The sequence below is a fragment of the Pongo abelii genome, chromosome 6, assembly GCF_028885655.2.
Source record: "Pongo abelii isolate AG06213 chromosome 6, NHGRI_mPonAbe1-v2.0_pri, whole genome shotgun sequence".
NCBI lineage: Eukaryota > Metazoa > Chordata > Mammalia > Primates > Hominidae > Pongo > Pongo abelii.
Genome location: NC_071991.2, coordinates 34,992,347 through 35,007,178, shown reverse-complemented (window position 1 = coordinate 35,007,178; position 14,832 = coordinate 34,992,347). Strand labels below are relative to the sequence as shown.

General features: G+C 34.9%; 1 protein-coding gene across 1 annotated transcript in view; it reads left to right on the top strand.

The window, feature by feature from the left end:
• Window positions 1-14,832, top strand: part of SPMIP7 (sperm microtubule inner protein 7) — a 63,149-nt gene that overhangs the window by 28,251 nt on the left and 20,066 nt on the right. The window contains exons 3-5 of the mRNA XM_024250279.3: window positions 4,024-4,100; window positions 8,381-8,519; window positions 10,380-10,447. Coding sequence (XP_024106047.1) covers window positions 4,024-4,100; window positions 8,381-8,519; window positions 10,380-10,447 — 284 coding nt within the window. The remainder of the gene's footprint in view (window positions 1-4,023; window positions 4,101-8,380; window positions 8,520-10,379; window positions 10,448-14,832) is intronic.

Sequence of the window (14,832 nt, the reverse complement as noted above, 5' to 3'; positions counted from 1 at the left end):
GAAATAAACCAGGCACAGAAACAGGAATATTGCATGATTTTACTTATATGTGAAATCTTAAAAAGTCAAGCTTATAGAAGCAAAGAGTAAAATGGTGGTTTCCAGGAGCTGAGGGTTGGAGAAAATGAGAGATGTTGGTCAAAGGGTATAAACTTTCAGTTTTAAGATGAATTAGTTCTGGAGATACATTATGGGGACTGTAGTTAATAATACTGTATTTCTTACTTGAAATGTGACAAGAGAACAGATTTTTGGCATCCTCACCACATATACACATACACACACACAAATGATAACAATGGGTGATGACAGATGTGTTAATTCACTTGACTGTGGTAATCGTTACACAATGTATACATGTATCGAATCATCATGTTGAACACCTTGAATATATACATTTCTTTTTCAATTAAATATTTTTAAAAGCCCAAAGGTTTTGCTTTGAAAGGATTAACGAAAGTGACAGACCTATTGTTAGTCTGATGAAGAAAAAGAGAATACACATTATCAATATAAAAAATTACAGATCCTAAAAAAAGATAAAGGAATATTACAAACTTCTGTGTGCCAATTAATTTGGCACTTAGATGAAAACAAAATCTTTAAAAATACAAGTTAACAAAATTAATACTAGATAAAATAGAATAAGATAAATGCATATATATATATATATATATGAAGTTCTGTTTTTTTCTTAATCAGAAGACTTACCACAGTGAAAACTTCAGGCCTAGAAAGTTTTACTGATAAATGTTATCAGACATTCTAGGAAACAACCACCAATCTTATATAGGTTATTTCAGAAATAAAAGAGGGAGTACTTCTCAAACAATTTTAGGAGTCTAACTTTACCTCATATAACAAAATCAGAAAACGATTTTACAAAAAATAGAGGAAATCTTAGATTAATATTTCTCACATGCACAAACACAAACATCTTTACAAAGCAAATAAAAAACAATAATTTATAGAAAAGATATAATCAAGTAAAGTTTATCTCAGGAATGCAAATATTCACTTACCATTAAAAATTAATCAATGTAATTTAACATACTAATGGAGTAAAGGAGAAAATTAATCATTTTGCTAGATATAGTTTGAAGAATTTTTAAAAATATATAATGAACAGGTATATTGAACACAGAGTAGAAAAAAAGTGAAAAGGGAAATCACAAACAGAAAAGTTAATTCTTCATAGGAATAGAAAAAATACTACATTTATATGAAAACACAAAAGACCTGGAATAGCCAAAGCAATGCTGTGCAAAATGAGAAAGCTAGAGACATTACACTTCCTGACTTCAAAATATACCACAAAGCTATAGTAACCAAACCAGCATGTTACTAGCATAAAAACAGACACAGAGACCAATGGAACAGATTAGGGAACCCACATATAAATCCACACAATTACAACCAACTCATCTTCAACAAAGGCTCCAGGAATGCACAATGGGAAAAGGACAGTCTTTTCCATAAATGGTGCTGGGGAAACTGTATAGCCATCAGCACAAGAATGAAACTAGACCCCTACCTCTCACCATACACAAAAATCAAGTCAAAAGGGGTTAAAGATTTAAGTCTAAGATCTGAAGCTCTGAAACTATTAGAAAAAAGGAAGGAGGAAATGATCTAGGACATTGGTCTGGTCAAATATATTTTGCGTAAGACCTCAAAAGCACAGTCAACAAAAGTAAAAATAGAAAAAATGGGACTACATCAAGCTAAAATCTCTGTACAGCAAAAAAAAAAAAAAAAAAAAATGAAGAGACTACTCACAGAATGGGGAAAATATTTGCAAACTACCCATCTGACAAAGGATTAATAACCAGAATGTATATAAAGACCTCAAACAACTCTATAGCTATGTATATATATGTATGTCTTATTTTTATGTGTTATTCTGAAAAACGTCTATTCATATCTTTTTCTATATATATACTGATTAAAAATGGGCAAAAGATGTGAGTAGACATTTTTCAGAATAAGACATAAAAATAGTCAACAGGTATATGAAAAAATGCTCAACATCACCAATCAGAGAAATGCACATCAAAACCACAGTGAGATATCATCTCACACCAGTTAAAATGTCTTTTATCAAAAAGTCAGGGAATAACAAATGCTAGTGAGGATATGGAGAAAGGAAAACCTTCATTCGCTGTTGGTAGAAATGTAAATTAGTAAAGTCACTATGGAAAACAGTATGGAGGTTCCTCAAAAACCTAAAACTAGAAATACTATATAATTCAGTGATTCCACTACTGAGTATATATCCAAAAGAAAGGAAAACAATATATCAAAAAGATATCTGCATTCCCATGTTTATTGCAGCCCTTATTCACATTAGGCAAAATGTGGAATCAAGATAAGTGTCCATCAGTGGATGAATGGGTAGAGAAAATGTGGTATATATACACAACGGAATATTATTCAGCCATAAAAGAGAATAAAATTCTGTCATTTGTACCAACATGGATGAAACTGGAGGTCATTATGTCAGATAAAATAAGCCAACTACGTAAGACAAATATTGCTTGTTCGCACTGATATATGAAAGCTACAATGGTGGATCTCATGAAGATAGAGAGTAGATTGGTGGTTACCAGAGGCCAAGAAAGGGAGTGTGGAGGGGGGATAAGGAGAGGCTGATTAATGGGTACAAATATACAGTTAGATTCAATAATTAAGACCATGTTTGATATATCAGTGGGGTGACTATAGTTAACAGTAATCTGTTGCACATTTCAAAATAACTAGAGGAGAAAATTCATATGTTTCTAGCATAAAGAAAAGATAGATATTTAAGGTGATGGATATTCCGATTACTCTGATTTGATTTTTACAGATTATATGAATGTATCAAATTATCACATTTACCCCCAAAATTTGCGTATCTATTATGTATCAATACAAATACATTTTAAAACTATGAAAGTTGATAGTGGCAGAATAGAAGGTACATGCGGAAGTTAGAGATAAAGCAATGCAAAAATTAAGAGACATGAACCACAGAATGAAAAGTCCAGTATTTGTCTGATAGTAATTCTAAAAGAAGAGAATAATTATAATTCATTGACAGTAAATAGATAAAGATGGAGAACTATTTGATGAAAGTCATGAATTGTTAAATTGAAGAAGTATAACAAGTCCTGAGCCAGATGAACAAAAATATAGCCTCTCCTAAACAAATTATATTGAGTCTGTAAAAAATCTCAAGACAAAGATAATGTCCTAAATTTAAGCAGAGGGGAGGGAAACAGAATACCTGCAAACAATTAAACTCAGTGTGTTTTAAAAGCAACAATACATCCTCGAAGTCAATGAGGTAAATTTGTTACTAAAAAAATCGACACTAGAATTGAACTAGAATTCTGAACCCAAGTTAGAACACTTTTCAAAACTGAGGGTGAATTAAAACATAGAACTAGAAAAAATTTACATTTGTGAAAGAATTAACAAAAATTGAACTTAAGCAGAAAGAAATGGAATCAAGTACCTAGGGGAGAAAGAACAAGTACAATAAAAAGCAAAAGGAGGCAACGAATTGGTAAAATATCATTGAAAATTGAAATAAATAGTAACCATTAAAGATAATAATGATTATAACAATAATTAGTTAATTAATTTTGATAAAATAACTGGAAGATAGAGAAAAGTATCTCATAACTAATCTCCTTATTAGAAGAAAAGACAATACATTTTAAAAATGTTTTAATTACATTGTGCTAAAACTAAGTATTTGCTGATGTTTCCAATTCAAGAGCTTTCTCTTAAGTTCTCACTTTCCATTAACTTTAATATACATTTTGTGAATTTTAATTTAATGATTATGACAATAAAACAATTCAAATTCCTTAAACAGGAGAGGAAAAGTAGGGAAGCATTAAATCTGGTCAATTCAAGAGGTGCATGAAAGAAGAAATATGAAGAAAAAGGAATCCAAAAGAAAACATGACTAGAAAACAATAGCAATTCCCATTTATATTTGGTCTCTTTTAACTTATTTTTCATGCCTTCTAGGATGAAGGTGAACCACTTGTTCAAACAAACAAGAAATGTAATGCAAAGGACTCATTTTACAAGTCCTCTACACAAAAGTAAGCAGTTTTCCCAGTGGAATTTTGATTTTGGAATATGTTTCTTTTTCCATTATGACACATCCTCTTTATGTCTATAATATCCTGGATCTTATGAGTGACCCAGAGAACATCAAACACAGACATTTACTGATATTGATTGCTAAAATAAACATTGAAGGAAGAGTCTTAAGACACACCTATGCTTGATGGAAGAATAAAACCAAAACAGAAAGTAAATGGTCAAAGAGAGAGGGGGGTGATAAGAGTACAGCATCCTAGAAAGCCAAGACAGAGAAAGTTTAAAGGGGAGAATTCATTGACTCAGTCAACAAATATATTGGGTACCTATTACGAATCTATGTCTTAGACTATGAGCTACATCAGTGAGTAGGCAAAGATCTCTGCTCTCAGATCTCTCATTATAAAGGTGTATTGATCTGTTTTCATGCTGCTAGTAAAGACATACCCGAGACTGGGCAATTTACAAATGAAAGAGGTTTAATTGACACGTTCCACATGGCTGGGGAGGCCTCACAATCATGGCATAAGGCAAGGAGGAGCAAAGTTACGTCTTATATGATAGCAATCAAGAGAGCCTGTGCAGGGCAACTCCCATTTATAAAACCATCAGATCTCGTGAGACTTATTCACTACCACGAGAACGGTATGGGGGAAACTGCCCCCATGATTCAATTATCTCCACCTGGCCCCACTCTAGACAGGTAAGGATTATTACAATTCAAGGTCAGATTTGGATGGGGACACAGCCAAACCATATCAAAAGGGAAACAGACAATAATAAACAAACACACTTAGTAAATAGATCATATCGTAAAAAGTGACAGATAAGTCTATGAAGAAAAGGTAGAACAGGACAAGATCAGGAGTCCCACATGTACAGGGTAGCAGGCTTCGGTAATAAGTAGGAGGTGTGGGGAGGCCTCCCCAGGTGCTGAGGGGTGTGCAGAAATTTGGAGGAGTTGAGAGAGCAGCCATGCAGAGACTTGGAGTGACTGTGTACCCTGAAGAGGGAATACAGAGCAAAAGCCCAGGTCAGAAGTATGCTTAAGATGTTAAGGAAGAACAAAAGGCCAGGGTCCCTGGAGTAGGGTAGCAGTAGGGTAAGAGGAGGGAGTAGCAAAAGGAAAGGTCAGAGAAGTGCTAGGAACCAGATATTGTGGGACACTTTAAGCAATTGTAATTTTACCAGGACTGTCATTCTGAGTGACATGAGGCTTTAGCAGAGAAGTGGAAAGATCAGACTTATACATGAAGGTAATAATCATGGTGGCTGCTGCGATCAAAGTAGATTTTTACAGGGGAGAGAAGATGGAACACCAGTTAGGAGGTTATTGTTGTCATTTAGGACAGAGATAATGGTAGCTTGGGGGAGAGTGCTGGCAGAAAAATTTGTAAGCAATGGTTGAGTTCTGGATGTATGTTGAATGTAGAGCCAACACAATTTTCTGATTGTGATGAATCTGGAGGAAAAACGACTAATGATTCTAAGGCTTTGGCCTATGCAGCTGGATGTACTGATATTGCCATTTCATAAAAAGGTGAAGGCAGTGGAGAAGTCAGTTTTATATACATTGAATATAAAGATGTTCATTAGACATCCAAGTGGGTATGTCAAGTAGGCAGTGTGAAATATGGATTTGAAGTTTGAGGCAGAGGCCTAGGCCAGAGAAATCAACCTGGGTGTCATGGCTTATAGAAAGGTATATAAAGCCATGGCACTGAATGAGAACACTAAAGGAGAAGTATAGTCATACAGGCAAAGGGCACTGAGTCCTGGCATCTCGTTAAAAAAGAGAAAAAAAAAGAGGAGAAGCCAGCAATAGAGACTGAGAAGGAGCAACCAGTATGGTAGGAGGAAGAAGAAGAGTCTAGGTCCTGGAAGGCAGATTGAGGATGTGTTCAGGAAAGAGTAATGAATGCCTATTCACATCATGCAAATAGGTCAGGTGGGATGAGGCCCAAGAATGGATAATGGGGCTGACTAGTGGTTTTAGAATTCAGCAGAGTGATAGAGTGAAGGCCAAAACACATGGCATGACACAGAGAAATGGAAGAACAGGGAGAGAGAGGCAGCAAAGATAATAAAGAAATGACAACACGTGTGGACCTCAAAGCACTCCATATCTGCCCACTCTTTTTTGTTCACATATTTTGAACACTTCAGACAGGCTTCACATTTCAACTTCATTTTTTTTTCATTCAAATTGAAAGTATACCCATAACCAAACATAGCGTCATGAAACACATGTATGAATGCCTACTATCCCAGGGGTGTTATGAAAACATTTAAAAACATGATATGAAGTTGGATTTCAAAGTATTAGAACAACATGAGGAAAAAGTCTTGTTCATCAGCCATCTTAGAATCCAACTCTAAGGCTCAAAACATACCTGCTTGCTGAATATGGGACCTTAGCATCCTCCATTCTTTTTCACCTCAATTTTCTCATCTTAAAAATGAAGGATGATAACTAAATGGCCCATAAATTCCTCTCTGACTTTTGGGTTTATTTCCCATTGTATTCTTATCTTGATTTTAATTTTAAAAATTCCAGTGATCGTCTCAGAAACAGTTAATATTTTTATTAAGGTTGTGATACTTCACTCAGAATGGAAAAGTTTTATTATAAGACAAGGTATCAAATCATAGTATTAAGTAGTTTCTCTTTAAACATATAAAGTGTCCTTAGGGAAAAGTTTATTACCTTCATGGAAAATTCCATAAAATATTTATGAAATTTATCAGAGGCTCAAACAGTGAGGTATCTTTTAAGATTTCACTGAACTCACAGATTAATTTCTTACATACAACACTAGTCAGATATGTTAGAAAACATTTAAGACTTTGCTATGATTTAAAATATCTTATTATATTTAGTACTTCTATGACATTAATTTTAAGATAAGTAAGTTCAAAATGTATTCACACACAACAAGAACACTATGGACTCATCACTGATCTATTTAACTTTTCCAATATTATGTTTTTTAATTTTCACAGCATTCCTATGTGGTAGAGACAATTTTTATATTGGTCCTTTTTCACTCTTGTATCATAAACACCTAGCACAAGGCTTGAAATACAGTCATCTCTGAACAAATGTATGTTGAGGAAGTGAGGATCACTGGTAATTCTTTTAAAAATGACTTTGACTGACAGTGGGATTTTTTTGAAAGATATGCCTTGCCCATAGAATGGAAAGATCAAGTTTCACACTAAGTGGGGATAGGGCAGGAGAAGGTCTGGGGTTCCGTCTATCTTGTCAGAATATAGTCTTTAGAATGAGGGTTTTATGGTTTTCAATCAGGATCCAGTTGAAATTGATTTCACTGTGTCTGTCATATATGCCTGTGAAAAAGCAACTTTCAAAACTTCAAAGATCCCCATATTTGTGTGTGTGTGTGTGTGTGTGTGTGTGTGTGTGTTTAAAATAATTGCATGTCATCGGATGGCTGAAGCCCTTCAACCATGCTAAAAAAGTTGTACAATTTGGCTGCATTAGTGTGGAATAGTGGGAATGTTGCTGAATCTTAGGAGGCAGATTATTTTTGCAGGGGAGAGTCCTGACTTTGACCAATAGCTGACCTTAAGCAAAGGAAATCAGTTTTCTAAACCATAGTTTATTTGTAAATTAATGGTATTCTCTGAAGTTCAAATGAGCATTTTTTTGGAAACTGTAAGATGTATGTAAGTTTTCTACTTCTGTGTGACAGACTGCAGGAACTTAGCAGCTTCTGTTATCTAGCAGTCCTGTAGGTCAGAAGTCTAGGTATGTCCCAACTGGGTTCACTGTTTAGGGTTCCCTAAAGCTGGAATCAAGGTGTCAGATGAGACTTGGTTCTCGTCTTCCGGGATCATTCAGGTTGTTGACAGAATTCCATTCATTGTGGCTATAGGACTGATATTTGTTTCTTCAAGGGCAGACAAAGAGCATATGTTGCTGTTTTGTGTCTCTTTTTAGAGCTTGCTTGCTAAGGTTGGGCCTATTCAGGAAAATCCCACCTTCTGATTAACTCAAATTCAACCAATTAGGGACCTTTACTATATGCGCCAATCTCTTGGGGCGTATAAAATCACATAACACAGGAGTACTACCTCATCATAATCACTTGCTCTGCCTACTGTCCAGGGGAGGTGATTATATATGGTATACACACCAAAGGGCAGGGATCCTTGGGGTCATCTTCAGATTCTTCTTATCATAGTATAATATTGTTATAAACTTTACCAATTGAATATGCTTTTCATAAGATGTTCTTATTTAATAACTTCATAGAGCTTATGAAGATGTTCCTTGGGATAAGATGCTACCACCAAAACTTGTTCCAGAAGAAACAACATTGGAAAAAGCCACTGACCCCATCTCACAGTGTTTTACTCTGAAAAGATATAAAGGGGTGCCAGCAATAACTCAGGTCAGCAGACTTCTCTGAGCAATAATGTATTTCTCATTGTTATTCAAATGAGTTCTAAAACTTTAAGTCAAAATAATACTTATTTTATTGTTAACAATACCTAAGGAAGTAAATTTATGTAAGATAAGTAAATATATATATATACACACACACACACACACACACGTATGGAGTTGAAATTTCCATAATCATGCAAGTTATTGATGACTGCAAATACTCTGATGTTTTCAATATTCAAAACTTTTATTGATTATATAAAGACTACCTCTTTCTCAAAAGTAATTTGCAATGACTGTGTTTATTTTTGGAATTGCAAGAGAATTAGTAAATAATGAAGAAGACAGAAATAATTTTACCAGATAACCTATGCTGAAGATGGTTCTTCACATAGGATCTAGATCTTAGCTCTGTACTTTTCATGGCAAAAAGAGAAGATCCATAGATTGCTATCTGATGTTGTCACTTATTATGTGATAAAACAAAGCATACCAACTTTTCAGTAGTGACACTCATTCTTTTCATTTCCGAGTATCAAGAAGAATTTATCACGGGAATTATCATATCTATGCCATAGCCAGAGAACTTTTCGTAATGTGTGAATCTGTTTGTGTTACTCCACTGATTAAACCCATCCTTTTTTATTAAAAAAAAAAAAATCCATACTCCTTGACATGACACAGACCCAATTCTCCATTATTTGCCCATGGCTCCCTCCTTAGCTTCATCCCTGCCCCATTCTCATCTTCTTACTTTTCCTCTTTATTGCCCAAACATCACCCCACTCTGTACTCTGTCCTTTCTCTGCTGAGCTTCTCTCAAGTCCTCAAGTCTCCCATGCTGGTTTCCAGGTTGTGCGCTTTGCAAAGAGTGTTCCACTGCCTTCATCACTCTCTCTATTTATGCTAGGTGAATCTCAAGAATTCTTCAGGTCTTATTGTAGCCCTCACTTTTGACCTCCCGACACTGGATTAGATGTCTCAGCTCTGTGCTTGCAAAGTACCTTCTACTTCCATTGATTCCTTTATCTTTTTGTGCCACTTCTCACTGCGTAAGAGTCTGGTTAAGCCCTTGGGCTTTTCCCATAATGAAGTTTTTGAGTACATAAAATCCATAGGATTAAAAAGAAAATCAATTATATTGAAATACAGCTCTTAATATAGATCCCAAGAGGTCCGCTGATGGTAGGTTACGAAGCCTATATTTTCTTGTAAAATTTATTCAGCTTTTACAGAGAAAAATGATAATAAAAGAGGAAAAACATGGCTTTAATATAAAGACTCAAACCTGAGATTTTTCACATAGAAAAAGTGAATTAAAATAAAAATATATATGGTTTCATCTAGCTAATTTTAAAGGATCTCTAAACTACTTTAAAATATTTTTATACCTGTGAAAGTTGGTCCTTTCATTACACATTCCTTGGCGTTAAATTCTACTAGCATCCAAAGTCTTTCTTGGGCCAGATGATATTCAAAGCTTAGGATCTATGCTGGTTTGGAAGTGGGAAACTGGCCTGGGTTTGCAGAGGGTAGACTACAGTGGATCCAAGTCAGAACAGTAGCTAAGGATGAAAACTAAAATCAGACTTTCCACATGGGTTTCGGTATGAAACAGGTGGATAATGAGACAGATTCCAGCTATGAGAAAACAAATTGAAATTGGAAGTCTGAGACCAGATCAAAGACCATGAGTGGCTCCAGACCGAATCCATGAAGTGCTAGCGAAGCTTGGAGACTGCATTTCCTAGAGAGCCTGGGGCATAGCTATGATGTAGAAAGGACTGTCAAGGGGACAGGAGCTTATCCACCAAAAATTATAATGTGCTCATTAACTGCCATTGATTTTGATGATTATTTTTAGATGGTTGGTGAGCTCTGGGACAGATTTCAAACAAGATCTTTCTTGACACCAGTCAAACCAATTAATTTGTAAGTTTTATCTCCTAAAGTTCTCACACTAGGTTTCTCACTATCATGTATTGTAATTAAGAAGCTAATGCTGTAGCCCTTGGCTTAGAGGGTTGGGTGAGGGATATGTTCTCTGATGGAGAGCATCCCAGGGACCCCCTGACTCACGTCCTTAGGGCTGGGAAGATGATCCAAATCCCAGGGCAGTTGCTCAGTGTGCCTGCTTCCTTTACTTTCTCTTTACCCTCCTAAGATTTAGAATATTGGATGTACCATAACCATTTTGGAAAACTGAGTGCGGTGACTCGTGCTTGTAATCGGAGCACTTTGGGAAGCCAAGGTGGGAGAATTACTTGATCCCAGGAGGTAGAGGCCACCCTGGGTGGTCTGTAATTGAAACTGAGTTGTAATTTCTCTTTTGTAGACATGATAAGACCCTATCTCTACAAAAATAAAAAAAAAAAATTAATTGGCCAAGAGGGATGGTGGTGCACCTGTAGTCCCAACTCCTCAGGAGGCTGAGGCAGGAGGATCCCTCGAGCCCAGAAGTTCCAGGCAGCACTGAGCCATGATTGCACCACTGCATTCCAGCCTGGGTGACAGAGCAAGATCCTGCCTTAAAAAAGAAATAAATAGGCCGGGCATGGTGACTCATGCCTGTAATCCCAGCACTTTGGGAGGCCTAGGCAGTGGATCACCTGAGGTCGGGGTTTGAAGCCAGCCTGGCCAACATGGTGAAACCCCACCTGTAATCCCAGATACTTGGGAGGCTGAGGCAGGAGAATTGCTTGGATCCAGGAGGCAGAGGTTGCAGTGAGCTCAGATCACGGCACTGCACTCCAGCCTGGGCAATGAGTGAGACTCCATCTCAAATAAATAAATACAATAATATAAAATAGGGAGGACTTTTAAACAATTTGATATAAACAATTATAATATTGCTAAAATCCATGGTCTTTATATAAAGTAGATTATACATTATTTTCTATCAATTTTTGTATTATATAGTTACTTTGTGTTCTATTAATGTTAGAAACTATGGTTTTATTACTACTACTCCCTTACATGTAATTTTCACATTTAGTCTAAAAAAGCTTGGTGTTTCTGCCTTTGAAAACATCACAGTATTGTCTGTTCATTTTTGCTCTTAACACAACCCACAACACAGGTTATCATCTTTGTTTTTATTTTGTATTCATTTTTGAATGTTTTATGTACACAAAAATGTATAAGAATATGATATTTTCTGTGTGTCTGCTCCCCAACTTTAGAAATAAAATATTACTTACACAATGGAAAATTTCTATTTTTTTTTTTTTAAGCACATCTATCTTCCTTTGGGAGCATGACTAGTATTCTGGATTTGACGTTTCACATTTTCATGCATTCTTATAATTTTTTAAAACATGTGCTATTGTTAACCAATATATGGAATTGTGTTCTTTGTTTATAAACCCAGTATTAGTGGTATCATACATACATTTATGCAACTTTATATTTTTGTTCATATGAAAATTTACATATGAGGAAGTAATACTAATAAAGTCATAGTTTCTAACATTAATAGAACACAAAGTAACCATATGATACAAAAATTGATAGAAAATAATTTACATTATTTAATTTCACATTATTTAATTTACACAAAATTTATATTTGTGTTTGTAAGATTCATATCTCTTGACATCTGTGTTTCTAGGAGTTTGTTTTCACTGTTGTAGAGTCTTCCTTTAAATGGATGTGCCAAAAATTATTCATCCATTCTAGTAATTATTTTCTGATTTTTATTACAGTTGGTACAGTGCCCACATACCTTCACATACCTAAGTGTAAAAATATTTCTGAGTTTTATATACTCATATTTATGTCTAGAATTGTTGGGTCATGTGATGTGTACCTCTCTGCTTTTTAGATATTGCTATGTTCTTCTCCAAATGAGTTTCAACAATGGAATCTCCCATTATAAGTGCTTGGGCTCCCATTACTGCACATCACAGCCAGTATTTACAATTTTCAGATTAAAAAAAAAATCCAGTCTTATGAATAACAAATTGTGCTGCATTATAATTTTAGTTTACGTCTACCTGATTACTAACGATCAGTTTTTGCAAGTTTATGACCTGTTTGAATTTTCACATCTGTAACTTGCCTGCTTATATATTTTGTCCCTTTTGCTGTTGGGCTTTTACTTATTGATTGTCACAACTTTTCTGTTCAATATTCTGGGTAAAAATCCTTTCTTGGTAATATGAATCAAAGTATCCCCTTCTAGTCTGTGATTTTTTTATTTTAAGACTTTTCTATTTTTGCTTATCTGAAGTTTTGAATTTTACTGTAAGTAAATTCATCAATATTTTTCTTCAGTTTTTGTTGTTTTTGTGAAGATTTTAATGAGTGTTTCCCTGCCTTGAAATAATAAAGATATCCTCCTTTTATAACTTTTTTTCTAAAATATTCAAAGTTTTGCTTTTCACATTTATTATTTTTAAAGCATTTGATTACTACTTATGATAAGAGCTAAGGATCCATTTTCTCAACATAAATAAGCAATTATGCTAGCTCAGTTTAATGACAGGATCTTACTAAATAGTTTAATGAGTGATTTGTAGGCCTGTTGGCTAAAGCCTGTGAGTGCTGAGTCACAATCAGCATTTTGCAAAAATGAAGTTGAATAGGAAATATAAAAGTGAATCACATGGAATTTTAAAATGGAACTATGTATTTTTCAATAACTACTGTGGGCAATTATGAAGAATAGCGTGAGACAGACAGACATTACATATAAAAAACACATGCCACTCCAGAAAAAATTATTCATTCCATCTTTTGCTCCCTGGAATTTCATCTGATTTTCTGGTTTTTAGATGATCAATTTGATCATCACCTCAGTGGAATGGTTAATCTTATATACTTAACTTTATATTTACCTAATCCAAATTAAATTTAAAGCAAAATGCAGAAGATATTGGTCCACAGCAAAATTAATGAGAGTTCTTGCTAAATTTTAACGATCAAAAATCAATATCAAGGATACCATTTTAAAAATCTTTAACAACTGCACCACTTCAATAAAAGTAGTATAAAGTGACCTTTAAATGGGATTTTGTTTTGGTAATTGGTAGAAAAAAGAATGAAATGGAAATACGCAATGCTGTACTCAAGTCTGACTGCTGGATCTAGAAATGCAAATAGTGACAGTACGGAGAACAATATTGAGTCTTGTCAGAAAACTACCATTTTATTGAACCATATCTAAAAATGATGTGCAAGATTTTTGATAAAAATTATTTAAAATATGGTTTTGCCAAATGTGTAAAATACCCCACTATAGACCCCAACGTGTAAATTGAATGGTAATCGTTTAAATAAAAGATTGAAATATTTAAAAATTTAAGATTATTGGCCAGGTGTGGGGGCTCACATCTGTAATCCCAGCACTTTGGGAGGCCGAGGCAGGCAGAGCACGAGGTCAGGAGATCGAGACCATCCTGGCCAACGTGGTGAAACCCCATCTCCACTAAAAATGCAAAAATTAGCTGGGTGTGGTGGCACGTGCCTGTAATCACAGCTACTCGAGAGGCTGAGGCAGGGGAATCACTTGAACCTGGGAGACGGAGGTTGCAGTGAGCCAAGATTGTGCCACTGCACTCCAGCCTAGGCGACTAGAGTGAGCCACCATCATCTCAAAAAAAAAAAAAAAAAAAGATTCTTGTTCATATAGCAAGCTGAAGTTGATGATAATCCCATTTGAATACCTTTTTTAAAATGTAATTTTTTTCTACTAATTCTTAACATGTGAATGTTAGTTCTAAAACTTTATTGGTATATTGGTATTTTTAATTTACATATCATGTGGTAAAATGGCAAATAGCTCAGGCAGATGATAATTTTTTTATTCCAGTTTACATAGATCCGCTTAATTTGTTGATTATAAGTCAGCTGGCAAATGAAAAGCTATGTGGGTTAGACAGCACTGCCACATCTCAGAATTCTTCAGCATACTATTCACAGTGGAAGCCTCTTGTATGTAAATGTTCCTTCCAAGAGCTCACACAAAGACCTATATGTGAACGTTTATAACAGCTTTATTCATGATCTCCAAAACCTAGAAACAACCAAGATGCCCTTCAGCAGGTAGATAGATAAAGGTACTGGAGTATGCCCATACAATGGAATACTACTCAGCAATGAAAAAGAACAAACACAACACACAACAATATAAATGAATCTGAAATACATTTTGAAAGCAACCAGACCCACAAGTTTATTATATGGTTCCATTTATTTGACATTCTGGAGAAAGCAAACTACATCCTTAAATAGTCTCTGTTTAAAATCACAAACCTTTAAAGGACAATTCCTATGAGATATCTGTGAAGGCTTTTGTCTTAATTAGAGAAATACTG